This window comes from Lonchura striata, chromosome 6 (genome assembly GCF_046129695.1).
Source record: "Lonchura striata isolate bLonStr1 chromosome 6, bLonStr1.mat, whole genome shotgun sequence".
NCBI classification, from domain to species: Eukaryota; Metazoa; Chordata; class Aves; order Passeriformes; family Estrildidae; genus Lonchura; species Lonchura striata.
In genome coordinates, this window is record NC_134608.1 from 31,055,094 (window position 1) to 31,076,840 (window position 21,747).

A 21,747-nucleotide genomic window follows, 5' to 3' on the forward strand; every position below is an offset into this window, starting at 1 on the left:
GCCTCTCCATAGTAACCTTACCTTTCTAGCTACAACTAATTTAATTTGCTCTGGTGACTGAAAGAAACAACCATATATTTAGTCTATTAGCTCCTTAAAACATGTTTTGATATTGTAGCCAATGTCTGTTGAATAGAAAATCCATTTTGAAAAATGTATTATATATATCTTGATTCTTCTGATGGAGATGACACACATATTTTCAGGCCTGAAAAACATAACTTAATGAAAATACCTTGTGGATCCATTCACAATCTGATTGCAATTAATTGCAGCCTAAATCTACCACAGCCGAGGGGACATGCCATCCACCCTTTCAGCATGCTTACACTAAGCTGACTAGAGAACTGGTGAAGTCTGAGCAAGTTCCCAAATATTTTTAAGGGCCCCACTCTGAATGACTAGAATTAGATCACTTACAAAGAACTTGTAACCACCTGAAATCACTCCCATAATTTATGGGATGGGAAATGGTGCAACTGGAACACTTGCAAGGTTTTCAAAATACAAGAGCCCAGACTACCTGATCCATTCAAAACTGTCTTTAACTTTCAATGTCTTTACAGGGAGTTACACACAGAGTTAAAAACCAAGCTTGCAAAATATGCAAGTCTAATAAAAGTTTGAATTGCTTTTCTGGTTTTAGAAAACATTCCATCTCAGAAAGAAGATGCAAGAACTGACTTAGTTCCATTTTCCAAGAGCTCAGGAGCCTAAGTGAAATGCTACACCACACCACAGCTGTAGCTCAGCACACTTGATCCATCACCTGCCATTAGAGAAGCAGCAGGACAGTCCTGCTACAGACAGACAGTCAATGCTCCAATAAAACTCTGTTGCCAAGGATGCTGCTTGTCAATGCTTGGAAGATACAGAGTTTAGGAAAGAAAAGATTATTAAATTGAATTGTATCATGAAGATTTTTAGCATGACAGGTCTCCATCCTATACTGTGCTCATCTAATTAGGAGTAAACATTATGTAAAGCAAAGAAGACAGGTAACATATGCCACAATTAAAAATTCCAAAGAAAGACTAATATTGTGAATATTATCTAGCAGCTACAAAAATCTAGTGAGCCAAAAACACACAATTGAGTTCAGGCAGTCAACTTAAAATAGGAACAAACAGAAAGGAAAAGCTTATGGCTAATTTCAGCAATTTTGAGCATGTGTGAGAGAAATCATTTTCATACCCTGATGATACAATATTGTTCTTTGCTGTTTGACTTGATAGTGGACAGAGACAGAAACAGATTTTAAACTTGGGCCCAGGCTCACAGTACCTAATTGACGTGACTACACTCATCTGCATTCATCTTACACCTGCTAGATATTCCCTCCACAGCCAACAGAGGGTGATTTATCCTACGTAAAGCCTGACTTGGAGTTTCATCTTTTCCTCTGTGTATAACAAGTTAAATCCAACAAACAAAAAATACCAACCCTAAACCAAACAAAAGCACACCATACAACCAAAAACTGTAAAGAATAAGTATACAGTTTAATTAGTGGAATACTAATACACCCATAGATTAAATATCCTCTACTTACCATCTTGAACTTATCAGGCTATCAGGTTACCTTAAAAGCAGATGAACATTACAAAGGATATAGATCAACAAGTTTCTGAAGCATGTCTGCAGAGGAGATGAAAAACTGATGCATGGCCAGAATTATTTTTAGCAGCTGGTTGTTTTGACATGCATTTCCTTCTAAATCTAAAAAACAAAAAGGATTATTCATATTGAAATCTTGCTATACCTTCATAAACAATTTGCAACAGGCTTTTTCAGAATCCTAATTCTAATCAGGTCTGTTCATGTATGCTATTTCAAAGATAGCAGTAACTTACTAATAAGAAAAAAAAAGATAAACAAAAAAGATGTGTCTCAAAAGTAGAATGCCCATATAATTATTATACATAATTATCTAAGCCCAGCAATGTTAAATGCTTAGCTTTGGGCATATGAATATAAACTTGCAAACAAATCATTGAACTGTAGAGCAAAGTAGTTCAGTTACTGATCCACCTCAGCCAGTCCTTGGTATGACTACACTTATCAAACAGAACAGCAATATTCTCAAGTATTTGTGAGCCTTTTGGTACAGATGACACACATAACACCAAAGTGCACACATAGACCAGGATCACACATGTACATGGAATGAGATACAACATAGGCTAGGAATTCAGAGATTAACCTGTGCATACTCCCTGTGCTGGACCTAAATGTACTGCACATCAACTTGAACTATGTGATTTCAGCAGAGGAAGGGCTTTAGACTACATCTGTCTTCTAGTGGGTTATTTTTTTCCATAAGTCAAAAAGATCAAGGGCATGAACTGTAGCAAAACACTTTAAGAAGTTTCCATTTCTACAACAAACAGTAGTGAAAGTGTTTGTAAATATTAACTGACAATGTTCTCCCACAGCCAGTCATAAGAAAACCTAACTAGCTTGAATTGGAATTTGACACCCTTTCAAATACAAAAGCAAATTTATCTTCTTGAATAATTTTAAATAGATTAACCTCTATGGGAATAAATGTAGTTATCTCTTTAAAAAGCAGTAGCAGGAACATGATAGAGAAGCAAAGCACAATATGGCAAAATGGAAGAGGGATGTGAAACAGCAGATTTCCAGTATATGAAATAACATCTACTGCTAGGGAAGGTAGGAAGAAGGCACTTTAATTTGCACATCACCAAAATGGGACATTAAACATAGTCCATTTGCAAAACATGATTATCCACATTAGTTACTGGGTGAGAATTTCCATGCCCTTCTACAGGAAGATACCAAATGTATCCACCTTCAGTGAAACGGGCAAGGGGAAAGCCTGCCTGTCCTACAGCCCATGAATGAGAGCAGAATAGACACCAAAGAAGTTATTGATCTGCCTTTTGGCTTATGCTACAAGTTCCGTTTTACAGCATGAACCAAAGTTTACATGTTCCTTTTTTGCATTCACACATAATTTCATTCCTTACTAAAGTATTTACTTCCTTACTGAGGGAATACTGACAGATATAATATATTTCTGAGGTATAAACTGCCTAGGTATTACAGCATGAGCACTGAGGGCAAACCAGCAAGTCATTCAGCTAGAGAAGTGGGAAATTTGCAGAGGAAGGCTGGGACATCAAGAATAAATACTTAATCAGGCCTTTAGTATTTGGCATTTCAGTGTGTACCCTTTGAGTGTCTTCATGAAGAGTAAAATTATTTTAGGCCTGGCACACAGAGGCCTGTATCAGTTTTCTTCCTTTGACAAAACTTGGTGTTCTGCCAGAAGCTCCATCCACTAGCCCCTGTTGGATCAGGGGCACAGTTCAGTATATGCTTAACTTGGAAGCCGAGTGGATATGTGCACACATTCTCCTCAGAATATACACCTTCTTGTAAGTGCTCAATATAGATCATTTCCAGACAAAGACAAAAATAACACTCTCCCTCCCTCAGCACTTTCATTGTGTGCAAAATCCTCTGCTATGGCATAACACAGGTATCACTTGGCCACAGGTTCCCATTTGAATTTTTGTTTTCTAGAAGGTCTCTCTTCCATTTAGCTTTTTCATGTCACAAAGGTACAGAGAAAAACAGCATGTTCTGCCTACTATTAATAATTAAATCAACACATTTATGATGCTTTCCTGCATAATGAAAGGACATTTATGCTTCACCACATCCAGACCTAATTATCTTGCAACAGAGATACACTTCATTACAATGGCATGCTATTATTTTGCACACATTAAAGCAATACTAGGTTTGGGGCTATCTGTTCTCTCATCCAACTAAAAGTCTCACCTTCACAAAAAAAAAAAAACATTGTATTTGTGGTGGCTTAAAAAACAAAATAAATACTCTGCAAAAAGAAATCTAAATGTCCCCAGTAGAGCACTGAACAGCAAGCCTGCATGGAACTGTAGCAGCCCACAGTTCACAATGGTAAAGCATCTTTGTGCAAATGCCAGTAAGAGGGCTGGCCTGACTGCTGCGAGCTGCCTCTGCAGCATTCTCCTGAACCCCCAGCAGGTTTGTTTTAAAACTCCTTGTCATTTCCGTTTGTATACCTGCTCCTAACCACACGGCCTACCGAGCAAAACCACTGAGTGAACACTAACTAAAGTGGGATGGGTGTGTTTCAGTTAGTCAATTTACATTAAAGAAAGCTGCGAATTACTGCATAAGCCTTAGCTTTGTCTCGCTGCCACAAAATACAAATAACCAACTGGTTATTTGTTGCATGTTTTTCTCCTGTAAATTCCCTTATTGTATTCAGATTTTTAATAAATATACTCTGAAACAAAAAAGAAAGCAGAAGTTGAACATACTTTTCCAGCATTTAACTCCATGAGTCAAAGCACAATGACAGTTAATGATAAGTATTTTATGATCCATCTAGTAGCACAAAGCCACTAATAACTACAATTACAAAAGTTCCATTTCTTCTGTGAGACTCAGAACACACAAGGGCAAGAACCTTCTAATTTAGGCCCATCAGCCACTCTATTGCATGAGCCAATGAGTGACTCTAATCCCTGATTTAGAAATAGCTTAAGTATCTCTAGGTCCTTGAATGCTTTGGAGAAACAAATTACTCAAAAATCAGTAAGTAAGGCTTTAAGAGCCAACTACCTGCTTTTCACCAGATCCTGATGGCCACAAGCCTGTGGTCAATACTTAACAGAAAGAATATGTTCAGTAGAGAGGATTGCTGTACTGAGACCTTCCCTCTGATACATGAATGCAACAATAAGGCAGTAGTAGGAATGCCAAGGATGTCTTAACCAAACTGAATTTTGCAGGAAAGAAAAGTTAGCTTTTCTAGGTCTAAGAGGCCTTTATTTCATAAGCACCATCTTTATTTCATAAGCAGGTTCCAACGGTATCACCTAGAGTACAATTTGAAATGAATCAGAAGTGAATCACAGAGCACTGACATCACATGATCAGTGACTAAGCTACTAAGAACACGAATAACTTCTTGTAAACTCCCTTAAGTCTTCCAGTGGTTATCAAAATGTGGCACCAAAAACAACGCAGAGCAAGAAAGTATCAAGCAATTGCCAGAAGTGAAGTGCAAAGCTGAAAGTCGTGGGCTGCTATTCTGATGTGTTACATAGAATTCTTTAGGACTTCTGCAATTTTTTTCTAGTAGTTTAAAGAACATAAGTGTGGGGATGGTGCTATTAATGTCTGCAAAGATTATTAAGTCAACATGTGATCTGAAAACTGAGGGAACTTATGTTCTTAAGGTCTCAAGGTTTCAAAGACCTTGATATAACACAGAGACATGTAAGAAAAATGAAAATACATGCAGGAATACATGGTAGGGTTTAGTGACTGAAATGAAACAGCTGTAAGTAGATGCATCTGCCTCACATGCGAGGTCCAGTACTGCAAGATAACTTTAAAATGTCTAGAAGTAACCAAAACTAAATAAAAAATTTCATGAGCATTTTACAGATTGTCCCTGGAAACTCCCTTTACAAACAGGAAAGAGTCTGTTCCCCTTCAACTTAACACTTAGGCAACCCACAGTAGCCTTCTTACTCCAGGCTTACTACTTCTGTGTTGGAACCTGACACCCTGTAACAGAGCTAGTCATTTAACTCTCTCCATTAAATGGAATACATTCGGCCAGAATCTGATTCATAAGAAGCCACCATTCTCCTTATCAGTTATGACACCATTATTGAAGATCAGCAAGCAGGTTTAACTTAAACTAATTTTTTTTTTAAGACAGCTGAACGCACAGTTGATGGCAGATATCAGGCCTAGGAGCCAATATCTTGTATTCTGCTGCTCCAATACAGAAATAGGTTTCTCAAAATCATGTTTCAGAATCAGTTTAATTTGTTCTTAAAATTCTACAATTATGAGGACTTCACAGCTTTTTTAGGTGACTTATTCCAATGCTCAAGTTTCTCTATCATTTAAGAGTTCTCCTTTCTGTCTAATCAAATATTTCAGGCAACTTGGGCTGCTTCTTTTTCCTAACAATATATTTTCTCTCTTTAAGGGTTGCATCCCTCATCTATTTTCTGAAATAAGGAACACCAAATTTGTCATTTTTTTATTCCTCAGAAGCAAGGTTTTCTAGCTGTCTGGTCAATTTTGATATTGTTTTCTGAACCCTTTGTAGCTTGCACTATCATGAAGAAAACCTGAATATAGTATACTACAGAGGAGATCTTAGCACCAGAATTAGAATATTACCCGTAATATCCTTCATATAATATCTTTATATACACCTACATTTTAATGTAAGTAAATGTATAAAGTTTCCATACAGAAAATATGAAAGTATGCACACACTTAGAGTTTCTGCAGTGATACAATATCATTATTGTAATTAATACAATTTTCAGTTTTAAAGTCCATCTTCACAATGAGATCCTTTTCTGCAGACATGCTGTATAGGAAGGATTTTACCATACTGTTTTTATAATTGTTTACTCTAAGTAGAACTTTGTACTCATCCTTAGTGAATTTTTCTTCATTTCAAATAATTATCTTAAGTGCTTAATATCTTTCAGAAATAATATAACTTAATAAGAATATCCTTGCAAAGATGACACAGTAATTAGTAATTAGGTAATAGAATGCAATTTTTAGTTTTAGCTGCAGCAGAAAGCAGGTGGAATATTGAGCTCTCCAGCTTATATTTAATTCTGTACAGGATGATGACATTCCCCCTCATACCACAAGAGTTACATGATGTTTAGCAGACAGCACCAAAAACCTCAGGGAATTGCACCAAAGTTTTGGGTTCATTTATTTGTGTCTTTTAAAATTGGTTTATTGTCCATACATGCTTGCAACTATTGAATTTTACTTAAATTTATTTACACATGTAATTGACCTTAGGAAGAAAAACTCCAAAACTAAACTTAGAAGAAACAGTATTTTCCTGAAAGAACTGCACTACTTTGTGATGAATCCTACACCAACAGCTCTCTAAACAAGCCAAGTTAAAAAAAATACTGGAAGAGACCCTGTAAAATTGGTGTTTCTTCAAGTCTACTCCTTTAAACTACAGAATAGAGGAGGAGGGAACCCACTCCTGTTCCTCAAAATACTCATAAACAATGCAGAGATACCCGAGACAAAAGTGAGGATAATATGCATCCAAAAAGAGTAATAAAACTGTTTTGTGTGAGGGTAGGGAACATTAGGGGAGAGAAATCTCTAGGGAAAGTCATTACCCTATCTCAGAAACACCTTTTGGAAAGCTACATCTTGCAGAAACAGCTCTAGGTGGGTAATTCCTTGAAATGAAAACAAGGAGATAAAAGCTCTTGTCAAAGGGAAATGGGATGATTTTCAGAAATTAAAATGTACTTTGAGAGAAACAAAATGTAATGTGGGTGGAAAGCATTCCATTAGCCTTGGAAATTCAGTTGAGGTACATAGAAGAAGACAAAAAGTTTGCACACAGGGATGCACACCGCACATCCTTCTACAGCATATTTAAAATATCAATTTTAGCAAATTTAGATGCAAACTTTTTAATCAAATACTCTTTTTCTCCAAAGCTTACAAAACATAATTTGAGCATTCAAGACTTTTTCCAAAGCTTTAAGTCATGATACTGGAGCCATGTGAATTTTTTGAGCTGCAGGCAACTCCTGAATAATTCAAGTGTAATGCTTGGCAACGCAGCTGTGCTAGCATAGGCACTGATGGATAGGAAAAAACAGACTCCCAGAACAGAAGCAGGAACTTCTGAGGCCAGTGTCCTTGTCTGACCACTGAACCCAGATGTGAGGTTAACCCTTGCTCTGCAGTGTTTTACAACAGGCTTCCCTCTAAGGGCATGATTGATCCTGGAGCAGTTAGTCATCACATCCAAGGAAGCATGAAGCCTGTCCCACCCAAAGGCTCAGACTGCAGCAGACACCAAGCTGCTTGCCTCTCAAGGGCTTGAAGAAGTTGCAGATCCCTTTGGTCCCACTTCCTTGATTTCATTAGTGCTGCATACTCCAGCTCTAATCCTGCTTGAATATTCCTCACTTATCATTTCACTTACGTACCTAAGCTTCCTAGTCTTTGCTTTAACTTCTAGGTATACTTCTGGAACTGGGGTTTACAGACTTTGGCAAACTAACCTGTAAGCCAGCAGCTGGGGATGCCTTCTCCCACTGCCCCAGCAGCGAGGAGGCTGCAGGGACAGCCACAACAGCTGGCCCCAGCTGACCAAAGGGGTATTTCGCCATGTAATGCTTAACACTTAAAAACAGGCTGCAAGTTTGTGAGGGCTGCTGTTGCTTGGGAACTGTCTGGGTATCTTCTGGTTGGTGATGGGCAATTAGAATATTCTGCATTGCTAAATAATAGTTATACTGATTTTTCCTGAAGTTATATTTAGATGCATGAAGATAGAACGTGCAGTCATAACCGTGTAGTAAATACAAGTAAATAAGAGACTGCTTTGTCAAGAAGAAAGTCTAAGTTTTCTTCATTTTGTTTTATTACTTACTTCTTGACTTTGGAAAATTATATTGCAAAAAGTTAAGTCACATTTACTAAATAGAACTCTATTATATATATATATATCTAAAGTTCCTTCTCTTTAGGAAAATTTTTTCACAGACATCATGTTCAAAAAGAAATAATTTTCATTTCAACCACAATTAACTTTAATAGTTAGCTAAACAGCACTTAGAATTCTCCAGAGCAGTAACTACTTTTCTCTTCCCACAATGTCATGCATTCTACAGAGCAGTAATGACTCTTCTGTTCCCACAATGTCATTAATTGATCATTAACATAGTTTCTGTTGCCAAGCAATAGTAAAGTTTCTGCACTGTATTTGACCAAATAGCACTCAGATTACTTAACACACAATGATCAACAGCATTTTTACACAGAACAGGATTGTGAATAAAACTTAACTACTTGGGGGGGTGGGGGATTGGAGACCTCAACATTCTGCCCAGGCTTCATGAGCAAGGGATAGAACCCTGCAAGATTGTGCAGCATGAGACAAAAACAAATGATTGTTCAGGCAAACCTGAGAGGAAAAAAGTAAATAGCCATGGTTGCATTCTGGGGTGTGTATATGCCTTGAAAGAATTTACTGCCTTTGAATCAGAATTCTAGATAAGAATTTGTTATATAGTAAATTTGATAAAAGTAATTGAACGATGATTGTTTTAGTAGTCAATTGTATGTATGAACTAGACTGGAAGAACATATTTGCGTTCAAAACAGAGTGAGTTTTTCCAGATAACTGATATGGGAAAAATGGGATAGTTTTCATTTTTTCTGTATTTTAAATGAGAAAATGCCTAAGCTTTAAAGAGGGAACTCTAACTTGCCTGCTTTTTTGTGTGTAAGATGGATGCAATATGTATCTGGCTCTCAAAGAATTCCTAAGTCTCAATATGTTTTTTGCATTATATTGATATGAGCAATATAAAAACATTCAGTCCACGTAACTACACAACTCAATAATGTAGTTATTTTTTATTCCAGAAAACTGAACTATGATTACCTTTTAGGTAGCTGACACCTAAGAGGCCACCAGCACCAGCACCTTTGTGAGGTTTTTGGTTTCTATCAAATCACTTCCGTGGCATCTTTCATCCAAATTTGTCTGGATGCAATTTCCAGTGTTTCTAAGGTTTGTTTACAAACATGTCACTTTATTACACGTTGAGGCAACAAGCTAGTTCAGCACGGATCAAACACTGCAGAACAGCTTAACATCACAACCTCCTCCTAGATCTAGCTGTCTATGACTACTATGACTATTAGAAGTTGCAAATTGCATTAGTTTCACATAAATTCTATTAAGAACATTGCTAATCTTTCAAGTTGTAATCTTCCACTTCCTTTAAGTCCTCCATGGGTTAAAACTGACATATATGTATAAACAAGTAGCTCCATTGCAAACAGTTTCTTGTGGATGAGATTTCACATGGAATTATGCTACATGGTCTCAGAAATATTTTTGTTGCTTTCCTAAAGCCTTTTACTTATATCTCTTTAAAGAAACCAAACATAAGGACACTGTACTATGACATGCATTTGAAGATGATACTTCTTGATTTCTTTTATACTAAAGTGTCTGAACTGTAGGATAAGCATAGGTAATCCATATGGTACAGTAAACATACTTCCAGCATTCAAATGTAAGAGGCAAAGAGTAAGATCTTGTACTGAGAGGTTAAGGACAAAAATTCCTTCATAACAATAACATCTTGAGCTCTTACAGAATTCTCAGCTTTTAAATGATCCGCAGATTTTTTCAGCAAGATATTTTGAATAAATGATTGGTTTTCAAGTGTAGTCTTGCAATTGTTTGTTAGGTAATTCTAGGTAAAATTTCAGGACTTTACTACTGGCATAACAAGGACATATCAAATTGGCACTATGTTGAAGACACGTGTTGTCCTGATGGTAATAGAGTCTTTAAACACTTGTAAAAAAAAATTAAACAAATGTTTTGTGTGGGTAAGGAAAAGGCCCTCTGACCCTGCATGGCTTATAAGCTTGAAGGCATGTTAAAATATCTCACTGGATCTCTGAAAGGTATGTTTGTTTAAAAAAATTAAGCATCCTTAAACTTTACTCTAGATTTTAAAAAGTAGATTTATAAGATAAAAATAGACATAGTCAGAGAAAAGAAACAGGGACCTCATACCATGCACTAATATATTGTGAAGTTACAAAAAAAAAATTCTAGACTAGAAATTGGCTTCACAACACATATTCAGAACTTCAAGTTCACTTCAAGTAGCATGAGGACACCCTAGGGTGATAAATGTCATGAACATTCAGCAGATATAAAATTAACAAATTAGGTATCCAGTGAAGGGAACACTGCTAATACATTTTTCCTCTCTGATCTGTAACACTTTCTGTAAATATATGTTATTCATTTATGTAGAGTCACAAAGATTACTATAAGTACTAGACATAAAATTATGGCTGTGCTACTGAGCATATGCTTCCTGTGTCCTACTGACCTGCCAGCAAACTAGACCCTACTGTGCTGGTTTCAACAACAAAGCTGATTGACTAAGTGCCTTTACAACTAGCAACAAAATAAGAGACAAAGCCATAGTGACTTTCAGAGAACTGTCTGCCAGTCAAAAGCATATTTTCTGAGGCATTTTATGTGCTACATAATGAAAAAAAAAAAATGGATACAGGCGGTTAAAGTCACTGTTCTAAGTAAAATTCCAATCCAGAATCACAGTCACAAGTGAAGATTTCCTCTAGAATAAATTATCTCCCTCCTGAAGCTGTCATATTCTAGGCCAAAATCTATGAACTATCTCTTTGCTTCCCTGCACTTACAACTTCAGCCATTTTGTTGCCAATGGAAAAATCTACTTTTAATTATTTCTTTATGAGCTTTTTGTTCCGGATGAATATCTCTGATGTAGAGGTTGCACTGAATCTAACCTTTCTGCAGTTACTGTCTTTTCTAGTTTTTTTGTCATTTTACCCTACCTCCTGCTCTTCCTCTCTATGCACTTTCTTCCCTTCTTTCTTTCTTTCTTTCTCTTTTCCTGCCCTTCTTTTCTAGGCAATGTAATGCATTTATTTGTGCTCTACAATTCTTCTTGTCAATCCAGAGCATAGCATTAACACTATCCTGTAGCTACTTATAATGTTGGGAGGTCTTCTGAGACACATTTTGGAACATGTTTTGAATCACTACCCTGTATCATCAAATCTCTTCTCTTAAAACTGGTGAGAGCGGTTTCAAGTCTCTACAGATCTCCTAAGAAAGGACCAATATTCCTTTCTTCCAACCTTCAATCTCTCACCATGCTATTTTTTCCCCAAACTCTTGCCTTCCCTTTGATCCTTGCTTTTTTGTTGCCTTTACTTTTGGCAACTCATTTACAGGATGATTCATCTTTGTCATCCTGATTCAAACTTCCATGGGATTTGAAGAAACATCTACTTTTAGCATCTCCTCATCATGCTGTTGAATAAACACTGGTATGATGCTACTTTTTCAGATGTAGTGACCACCTACATGACTTCAAACTACCCCTTAAGACCCTCATTGTTTCTGTTGCTAAGGCACACACCTGTCATTCATCAGTCCAAGCTAAAGAAGACCAAGTCTGGGAGAGGTGAAAGAGCACAAACACTAATCACCCCAAAGTAGGAATTTAAGTTAACTGCACTGACTAGGCTTTTGGATTAACTTGGCTCTCCTGACAAAGTCTTTCATCTTGGAATCCATTTACAATACTACAGCAAAGTTTAGTCATCTCACTTTTAATTTCAATTTAGCTTATTCCCTTCATTCTTTCTTCTCCTAATCCATGTCGTAAGATAAATTACAACAATCAATACAACAAGAATCAATACAAACTTACAGCTTGTGTTCTTCACAGCTGTAAGTGTGTATTGATTCTAAATACCTTTTTGGTTAGACCTTCTCATATTCTCTGCATACACAGCAAAAGGCTGCCAGCTTCTCCTTACACACCATTGTTAACAGGAGTCTCTCTTACACACTGTTTGCTTTCTCCAAACATGTATAATTGAGTCCAGGAATATAAACTCAGCTGCATCCATTACAGAGGAATTGTACTTGTACACATAACATCAGCAAGTGCAGTATAATGCTAGCAAGATGCAGTATGTATTCTGAAACATGACACATCATCATCTCTATCTACTGCCTCTTGTTCTCCTTAAGACTAGACAGCAAATAAATCAACAGCTTTTTCCAGAAAGTAAACTTCAAATGTACAGTGTCCTGGGGGGTTTCTGTACTTTAAACATTTAAATAAAACTTGCTCAAATCATAATGGCTTTATAGAATAATATACAATATATTATAGGTCAGCATATCCAAGACTGAAAATATTACCTCAACCTAAACAGAACTATTAGCATAGGGTTAGAAGATTTCAGTACTATGCGTGGAAAGAAATTTGCTCAATCATTCAGATTCCTTGTACTCATTCTGCAGCTATGCCTTTTTCCCACCATTTTGCTCCCTGCCCCCAACCCTCTTCAAAATCTCAGATTAAAGATTTTTTCATCTCTTCCTTTATTGGCACAATAATGTGAATGAAATTTGCACTGGTTTTGGTGATAGTTAAAAGAGCCTTCTTTAATGGACTTCATCATGCATTATCTAGTGTTGTAAAAGCTGTATTTTTATTTAAGTACCTTAATGGGAAGTTCCAATATAGCATAAGAACATGCATAATTTAATAGAAGATGTATAAATACAGACACTACTATGAATTGTCCAATTAAGGGTCTAAATCTCTGTAGCACACAGCATGATTTTAGCAGTCCTTAGTGAGTTATAATGTTTGCTGATGCACTACCATTCACCTTGCTCTACTTATGTACAGCTTGTCAAGGGTCAAGAAAACCCTATCTAGTGGATTACAGTAAATTTTCTATCTGAACTGTGACACCCTTAAGAAAGATCCCCATGCACACATAGCTGAGCTGCACAGGTATATTTGCTTTTCTTCGTTACCTTAGTCCTTTTAATATCCTGATGCTCAGGAATCTGAGAACACCTAAGCATGTATAAATTGCTATAAACATGCCAAAACCAATCTTCTACTTAGGGTTTCACCTGCACTACTTCAAATCAATCACTTTAGTAACTATACTAGATTTTTATAATGTTTCATTTCTATTACTGTTTTTTCATAAACATGTAGAGACATTAACATTGGTCAAGAAGCCACAATATTACAGCTATCTGAAGGTCTTATGTTTTAGATATCTTATTCCCCTTCTCTCAAACTGAAACTTACAAAAATATCAATCAATATTTGTTGAGGGATTAGGGATTTATAGAAGTTCAGTGTCTTCACAATAATGAAAAGAAGCAAAAAAGAAACAAGACATTACTGACAGTTACATGTTTCACCAGCATTTCTCAGACATGCATTTCTCTGCACATGCTGATTAGAAGGCTTTCATGTTAAAAAAAAAATTGTTGTAAACAAATGTGAAAGATTAGTCACTGTTTACACAGTATTTATGCACTGTACCAGTAGATCAGCACAATGTGTTACTATTTAACTATATAGATTATTTTAGAGCTGAGTGGGTGTTCAAGGACTACTTCTGAAGCTAAGACTTTCCCACATACAGTTTGGGAGTAGCTCAAAGCACTGAAAGACTCAGGATTAACAAACAGATGTGCTACTTATAAGCAAATTATTCAGAATAACTTTAAGTGTCTTCAGTAATAACATTTGAATAATATTGAATATAAACACATTTACTAATGAAAAAGTTGGAAAAGAAAACTAGGGGCACACAGCTTAGGCAATGGTTACACTTGAAATACTCTATATTTCAATTCTTATTGTAAAATGACAAACAGATAATTGATAAGTTAAAAACATGCAGTTGTGATTTCTCTTGGCATTCTTTTTCTTTTATAAAGAAACAATTTTAAATCTATACTGATAACACAAAAAGCAATCCAGTGTTATCTCACCTAGCTCAAAAATAGCCCTTCTTGTTTATAAATGTTTAATATAAACATGTTGCTTACACGTATTATGAGAATGTTATTGCAAGATGCAAAAATATAATGATTACTTGCTGAAGTTCACAAAATTGCTACTTGAAGGAACAACAAAAGTACTCTTAGAAGCGTAGATGATTGGAATTTGTCCAGTTCCCTCAAGAAAAAGCAGTAGTTACTCTTATCTCTCAGCATACATTACACACATCTGCATAAACATATCCAAAACCACAATCGCCTGTAGCACCGACAAGTCTCGGTTAACACCTTTCTACTCCACCAGTAAATCAATTTAATTCCCTACTAAAGGATTTAAACATAACCAACAGAAACATATTAATAGACATAGAAATTAATACGACTCTAAAAACCTTCAGGCACTCACCAAAAGACTGAATGCAGGTTTCAAGAAGGTCTTCCAAAGTGGCTCCTTTGGCCAGGTGCCCCAACGGCACCATCATGACCTGAGTATGACTCGAGAGGCTGTGACAGTGGCTGCTCTGCTGCAGCTCCAGGGCTGATTCAGGGGCAGTGCTGCATGCTTGGGCAGGTTGCCTAGAAGAAAACACAACAGTGAAGTAAACACAAGATAGAGTGGCAAATTTTACACTGCATGGGAAATTTTACACTGCATGGGAAAGGAGGAGAGATTTAAAGGACAATTAACTCCTTCTAGTCAGGGTGCTGAAAGACATAAACCTCCCACTTGATATGTACACCAAAGGGACTGCTCAGTAAGTGACTTTTTTCCTGCAAAATGCCAGTTGCAGAGCACATGGTTATAGAGCTCTCTGAATGATCTGTCAGGGTTATCAAAAGTCTTGTCTCTTTGTTGGAGAGTATGCAATAACCTGCCATCAGATGTTTGTGTGTCCACCAAAAGTGAAGGAGAAAAAAAAAATTACACACATTGGAAAACACCGAACTAGCTTTATCAATTTATTTTGAAAAGTCACTGTTAAGTAAACAAAATATCAGCACAACCTAATAGTGGAATATTTCACAATCAAAACAAATATATTAATTTGCATCTATTCAATATAATTATTTCCTAGGTTGTTTTAAAATAGTATACATGAACAAATAAATGTATTTAATAACAATGGTAAATGAGACCAAAATAAAGCACATATCTAATTTTAGTCTTGTATTTTGCCCATATAATACCTGCTACTTCAAGAACATGTGTGCTTATGGATAATATTAAAGGCTATTTGTTGCTTGCACACAAGTTCATATTTCTGTATCAAATAGGAAATTGGAACAATATTGCATTAATGAAAAGTGATGAAATATATTTGCCTGCAAATACCAGGAACCACTGCAAAATCTGACTTGAGAGTATAACCATACAGCTCACAAAAGAACAACAAGCACTGCCATTTCTATGAAACTTGGGTTTAATTCAGGGACTCCTGAAATTTCAGGGATTCTTTGCGTTTATTTCAGACACTCCACAGCCTTCCTAAACAAGTGACTCCAGTGTCTTTAAGGTGCTATCTTAAGCTTTCACAGAACTTTTCTTGGAACACCATGCAAGACTCTAATAATCAGCTGACAGTCCCAGGAAGAAAAGGCATAGAAATTCCTCCAGTGTGTGTATTACATAGAGATAGGAGAAGTAAATTCACAGGCATCCCCGAATAGGCATTCCTGCATGAAGTTAAAAAAACGCATGCCTTATGGAGACAGACCGGACCCCTACCTCATCCGTGTGAAAGTCCAGCCTCATCCTTACCTTTCCGTCTCACTTGAATGCTGGGGAAGCCACGAAACTGACCACGGTGTCATTTACAACCCAACTATTTCAATAGTTTGGAATTCAGGAAGATACACGCCTGACCCTTCAGAGGCAGTAATCATCACTGACTGAGCTCCTCCGTAGTTAGGCTGGCAGTAGCTGACATGCAAATGTTCTCTTCCCTTCCCCCTTTTTCTCAATTTCCCTCTTAGCTTTGTGATCTGACTTCCTGTTCTCATATAAAAAGAACAAGGGCCTGATCAGCTTTCAGTGTTTTCTTTCTACAAGCTTAAGCCCCTCTCCCATCTTTATTCCAGTGCCTCTTCAGGGCAGAGGATCCCATCAAGTAGTAACAAAGAGTTAAGGCAGAAGATATTTCAGGCTTTGGCAACATCCAGGAGAAAACCTAAGTTTCCACACCTGAAAAAAGTTTACAGTTATACTGTGGCCGACTTGGCCATGCTGGACAGGCAAAGCTCAGCCGTGGCAATTCTGGTTATTCCTTAGAAAGGATTCTCTCGCAGCAGTCACCCGACACGACAAACAGATGCAAGCGGGACCGAGGTGCAGCGGCGGTAGCCGCCCTGCATTTCCACATACGCCCTGGGCGGCGGGGAGGGCATCACAAACAAGTGACCGTCTCTCGCTGCCCGACCCCGGAGCAGGTGCCGCCGGCAGCCGAGCCCGGGCGGGCGCCGTGCCGCCCCTCCCGCTCCGCGACACCGCAACGCGAGGCTCCGCCACCCGCGCCGACCCGCCTGCCCGGCCACACTGGCATCCCAAGGGCTGAAACAAATCCTCTCCGTACACCCCCTCCCGCGCTTCTCTCCTCTCCCTGTCCCGCTCGGGACAGCCCCGGCCGGCCCCCGCGGTACCACCCCCGTGTCCCACGGAAGCCCCCGCCGTCCCAGCGGGCACCGCACGCTGTCAGGCGTGACACCGAGCTGCGCCGCGGGGAGGGGAGCCATGGGGGCATAAAGCAGCACGGCAAACTCACTGGTTTTCTCTCCTCTTGCCTAAGGTCCCCATGCCGGCTCCAGCCACAGCTCCGCCGCCCGGCTGGCGCTGCGCGGGGCGGAGGAGGCCGGGCGGAGCGGCGCGGCTCCGAGCATCGCCTCCTCCCTCCCGCCTCGCCGCGCTCCCGCTCCCGTCTCGCCTCGGGAGGAGCCTGAAACCGATTCAAGTAGGGCAGCGACGGCGGCGGCGGCCGCCACCCGTGACGAGCGCTGGCGGAGATGTTATCGCCAGGAGGAAGTACTGAGCTGGGGCTGCGCTTCTCTGAAGCCGCCGGCTTTACGAGGTACTCGCAGCGCTCTCACCGCCCAGCTCTGAAGCCGCCACAACTTTTCTTTCCACGGCACCACCTCGGCCCGGCAGGGCAGGACCTGCCCTCTGCTTCTCCCGAGCAGGCTGCTTCCGAGCCGCCGGCGCTCACGCGTGGCCGAGCCGCGCCGGCGGAGCTCGCCCGGCCGCGGCTGGAGCGAGGGGCGAGCGGCCGGGCCGGCCCCTCCGCAGCCTCCCCGTGGGTGGCGGGGGCCCGGCTCACGGGGGGTGCCCGGCTCACGGGGGGATGCCCGGCTCACGGGGGGATGCCCGGCTCACGGAGAGGTGCCCAGCTCACGGAGAGGTGCCCGGCTCACGGGGGGTGCCCGGCTCACGGAGAGGTGCCCGGCTCACGGGGGGTGCCCGGCTCACGGGGGGATGCCCGGCTCACGGGGGGATGCCCGGCTCACGGAGAGGTGCCCGGCTCACGGAGAGGTGCCCGGTTCACGGGGGGGTGCCCGGCTCACGGGGGATGCCCGGTGATGCGGCTCGCCCGGTGGGACACGCGGCCGGCTCCCCAGGTGAGCCTCCGTGCCGCGCTGAGGTGGAGGCACTACACTGAGGTGCCCACGCTGATGGTTGCCATTTAAAAGGCTTATCCGGTACTTTACGCTCTCCGGTTTATCTGCAGAGCAAGGAAAGGGGTGCCAGTGTTTTTCATGGTTCTTGTATCACGATTAGGAGTTTATCAAAGCTCTTCCAACTCAACGTTGTGAACTTTTCTGCTTCTGAGAAGAAATGGTCAGGCAAGGAATCTGAAAGGGCAAAGTCACCCTATATCTTGTAACCGAAATTTGCGCAAATGATTTTTTTTTGAGAAATACACTCACCAGAGCACTACAAAATACAGGGTCCTGGAGATGCTGCATTATCAAGACCTTATTCTAGAGCTCAGTTTATGTTTTTAAACTTAGTCATCATAATGCCAATCTGCCTCACACCAAGATTCAGACAGATTTCATAAACTGGTTCTTTAATTCTAAGACTAACTGGCAAGCTTCAGATATTCAAAGTAATCTTCTACCAACAATAAGGGGATGTTTCTCTCCAGGTTTCCAAAATGATCAATTTTTTTCACTGGCTTTTCTTAGAGGCGGTGACAAATACCATTATCACAACAGGGACTGGGGCAACTTGACGTTTTTTTGCTGAAGAATTTCAGGTAAAAGCAAAAACCCTACATGTTCCAGGAAATACCTGGGTCCATACCTGCATTTTACAGTGGGCCAACTAGTGGAGCATGTGCTACCATACAGTAGGTTGAATAAAAAATCCAGGCAAAAAAAAACCTCAGACAACCTAAATAAAAATTATACATGTTCTGCCATAAAGTACCAATTATTTAAATAATTTCATTGCCCACTCATATTAGCTCAACTGCTGCCACAACCAAACAGTGGCATGAGAGCAAGACCAACATGAGAGCATTTTTCCAGTAGCATTTACTTAGATCTATTTAACATAGATCATTGTAAAAGCACCGCCTTGCTCCAAAAGCTCTTCAGTGTCCTTGTGGTGTGGATCATGAATGAGAAGGATCCTTGGCACTGACAGAAGATCTTATGTGTGGCAGGGTCAGTAGACACCATTAGAGAGGCAAGCCAGATAATATAGTATAGGAAGCAAGTCCAGAAAAAGAGAAGATCTTGCTAACATAATTGGGAAGAACAGAAAATAGAAATCTTTGAAGAGTCACTGTATGAAAAGTCAACATCTTTGCAAAATCTGATGTAAACTGGGTAGTAATCAGAGTAATTTGATTTAATAAATTGTCCTCAGTGACATTGCTCATGAAAAACTTCATCTGAGCTGTGATATGCCACAGGTGTGGCTGTCCTGTGGTGTCTTCCCTGCTTAAAGTATCATTGAAATGTACTTCTCTGTTCTAATTAAAGTTTATAGATCTTAAATCTCTTAAAACTGTAGGTGTGAGTGTTGATTTCTAGAGTGGTTCTAGTGTTTGTTCCAAGCCTGGGTTATTCCTTTTGATCAGGATGACCTAGGCTTTGGGTAGGTTCATCAATTTATCAAATATTTCCATTTTTGGAAAGTTGCAGAGTTTGTGAAGGTTTTGGTCTGATAACCCCATTGAGGTTATCAGACCTTGTGTAATTCTCTCACCACTCTATACTGACATTTCTTCTGTAAAGGTTGCTTCAGTAAATCATTAAAATCCAGCAGTCAGCCTTTAGTTGAACAAGGTGAAAGAGAGACACAACCAGAATTCATGAAAGCAGAAAAGAAAAAGCTTAGAGAAACTGCCAGAACCTAGAGTAGAGCATGGAATACTTGGACTTGCTGGTTTTTGATTTTGCCAGAGCATTTTTTGGGTTATTTGCCAGCCGTAAATTCCCCACCATTTTCAATGAACACTCAGGCTGCTGGTTACAGCTACTGTGAGTAAGTTTGTTCACTTAAAATGCCAAAGGTCTGTGGGATGGATTGAATGAGTCCAGTCCTAGTAATGACCTGTGTAGGTGTAAACACTTTATAGAAAATCTGTGGGTCTTAGTCTTGGAAATTATAGGCAAGACATAGCTTGTGGGTAAAGACAATAACTTTTATCAGACCAACTGATACAATTTTAAAAGCTACAAAATTTTGAATATATTTAACAAGAGTTTCCGTAGACAATCTCAGAATCACACAATAGGAAAAAAAATAATAATAGGAAATAAATAAATAGGAAAAAACCCTCTCACTGTCCTTCACAACAATGAGTGTTAAATTCTTTTTTTTTTTTAATATGCAGTTTTCTTTGTGTTTATCCAATTGCTTGGTAATATACTCTGATAATAATTGCGTATGTGCTTGTCAAAGTGTTCATATATTCCAGGAATGCGCATGAGCGCATGGCTTTGCAACGCAAATTAGAGATTTTCTCATTCAGTCCAGGAAATTTGAGACTGATAGATGAATAAATGCATCAGGCAGTGCATATAGTACTCCAGTTTCATCAGTACTCTGATTAGGATTCTGGGTGGAAACAAATCGCCCCCAAAACAGTCAAATTCGTCTTCCCTTTTTCTTCTGTTCAGATAAATCTTACAATGTGAAGTGAGCTAGCACAGTAAAATTTAGATATTTCTGATTATTAATAACTTAGATGTTCCTTCTTTGTGCACTCTGGACTCCCTCATTGATTTAAAAGTCAACAAGGAGTCTAAAATCTACTTTAAGAACTATGCTTAAGTTTATCATTAAGTGTATGTACAGGTAACGTGCAAGCCACTGACTGGCAACAGTTTTGCACTATCAGCTAAGTATAATTGGAACTTAGATTTTATTGTTGCTTTTAATCAAGAAAATTTTAAACAAAAGTGGACTAAAATTAATTTCTCTAGTAAAATTTAGAAAAAACAATGAATATATATCTTGATAATATATAAAAGCATCAAGAGGTCTGGTGAGATAGGAAATGTTACTAACTGGTGGCATTCTTCTGAGATTCACAGTGATTTGTGTGGCTGTTAGGCTCAGTTCCCCAGCCTTTCTATTGATTTGAGATTTTGATATTTTGCTATTTAGGAGAATGCTGAATTACAGTAAACATTGATCATCTGCCTATAAGGATCATCTGCCTACCTTACATAAATTTCAGAAGCAGCACAGAGTGGGGCAATATGCAATGAAAGGTCATGATATTACAAACTGAAATCTGTAATCTGTATCAATAAAATCACATTTAATTACAGCATCAGAAAAAGAAAAATGTTTTTATTTACTATAACTGAGTCAAACAGCATTGCCATCATAACTTGTATTTCCCTCCTGTTGCCCATAGTAAAGTAGCTTTCATTTCTTTATGATCTTTCAGAATATACATATTTGGTCAGTTTTGATTTGGTTGCTTACATGTACATACAGTTTACCTACTGATTTTGATAAGAATAGCACAAAACACCTTATTTCTTAAAATACATCTGTATAAAGTATGAATAGATAAGGTGAAAAACAGCTGGTACCCTTGAAATAACTGTCCAGAAACTCAAGATACAGAAAAGAAAAGCATAACAATACTACTAAGAGTGCTTCTTTTTGGTTCACCATCTGATTTAAGAGACCGAAGTACCTATTTAAACAGGATGTAGATAACATCATCCCAAACTCCCTTTGTAAACATTTTCCAAGGAGACAGTGATTAGCTACTTCCTTTACAGGATATTTCTTGGTCAGCAGCAAGAGG

At 39.0% G+C, this 21,747-nt stretch overlaps 1 protein-coding gene across 1 annotated transcript in view; it reads right to left on the bottom strand.

Annotated features, from left to right (window-relative positions):
- The window catches only part of RASGRP1 (RAS guanyl releasing protein 1), a 38,442-nt gene extending 20,975 nt beyond the window's left edge, over positions 1 to 17,467 (bottom strand). Inside the window, exons 1-3 of the mRNA XM_021539291.3 lie at positions 17,236 to 17,467; positions 14,883 to 15,052; positions 1,614 to 1,719 (exon numbers count right to left, since the gene is read on the bottom strand). Coding sequence (XP_021394966.2) covers positions 1,614 to 1,719; positions 14,883 to 15,052; positions 17,236 to 17,267 — 308 coding nt within the window. The 5' untranslated portion in view covers positions 17,268 to 17,467. The remainder of the gene's footprint in view (positions 1 to 1,613; positions 1,720 to 14,882; positions 15,053 to 17,235) is intronic.
- Between the last annotated feature and the right edge of the window lie 4,280 nt (positions 17,468 to 21,747).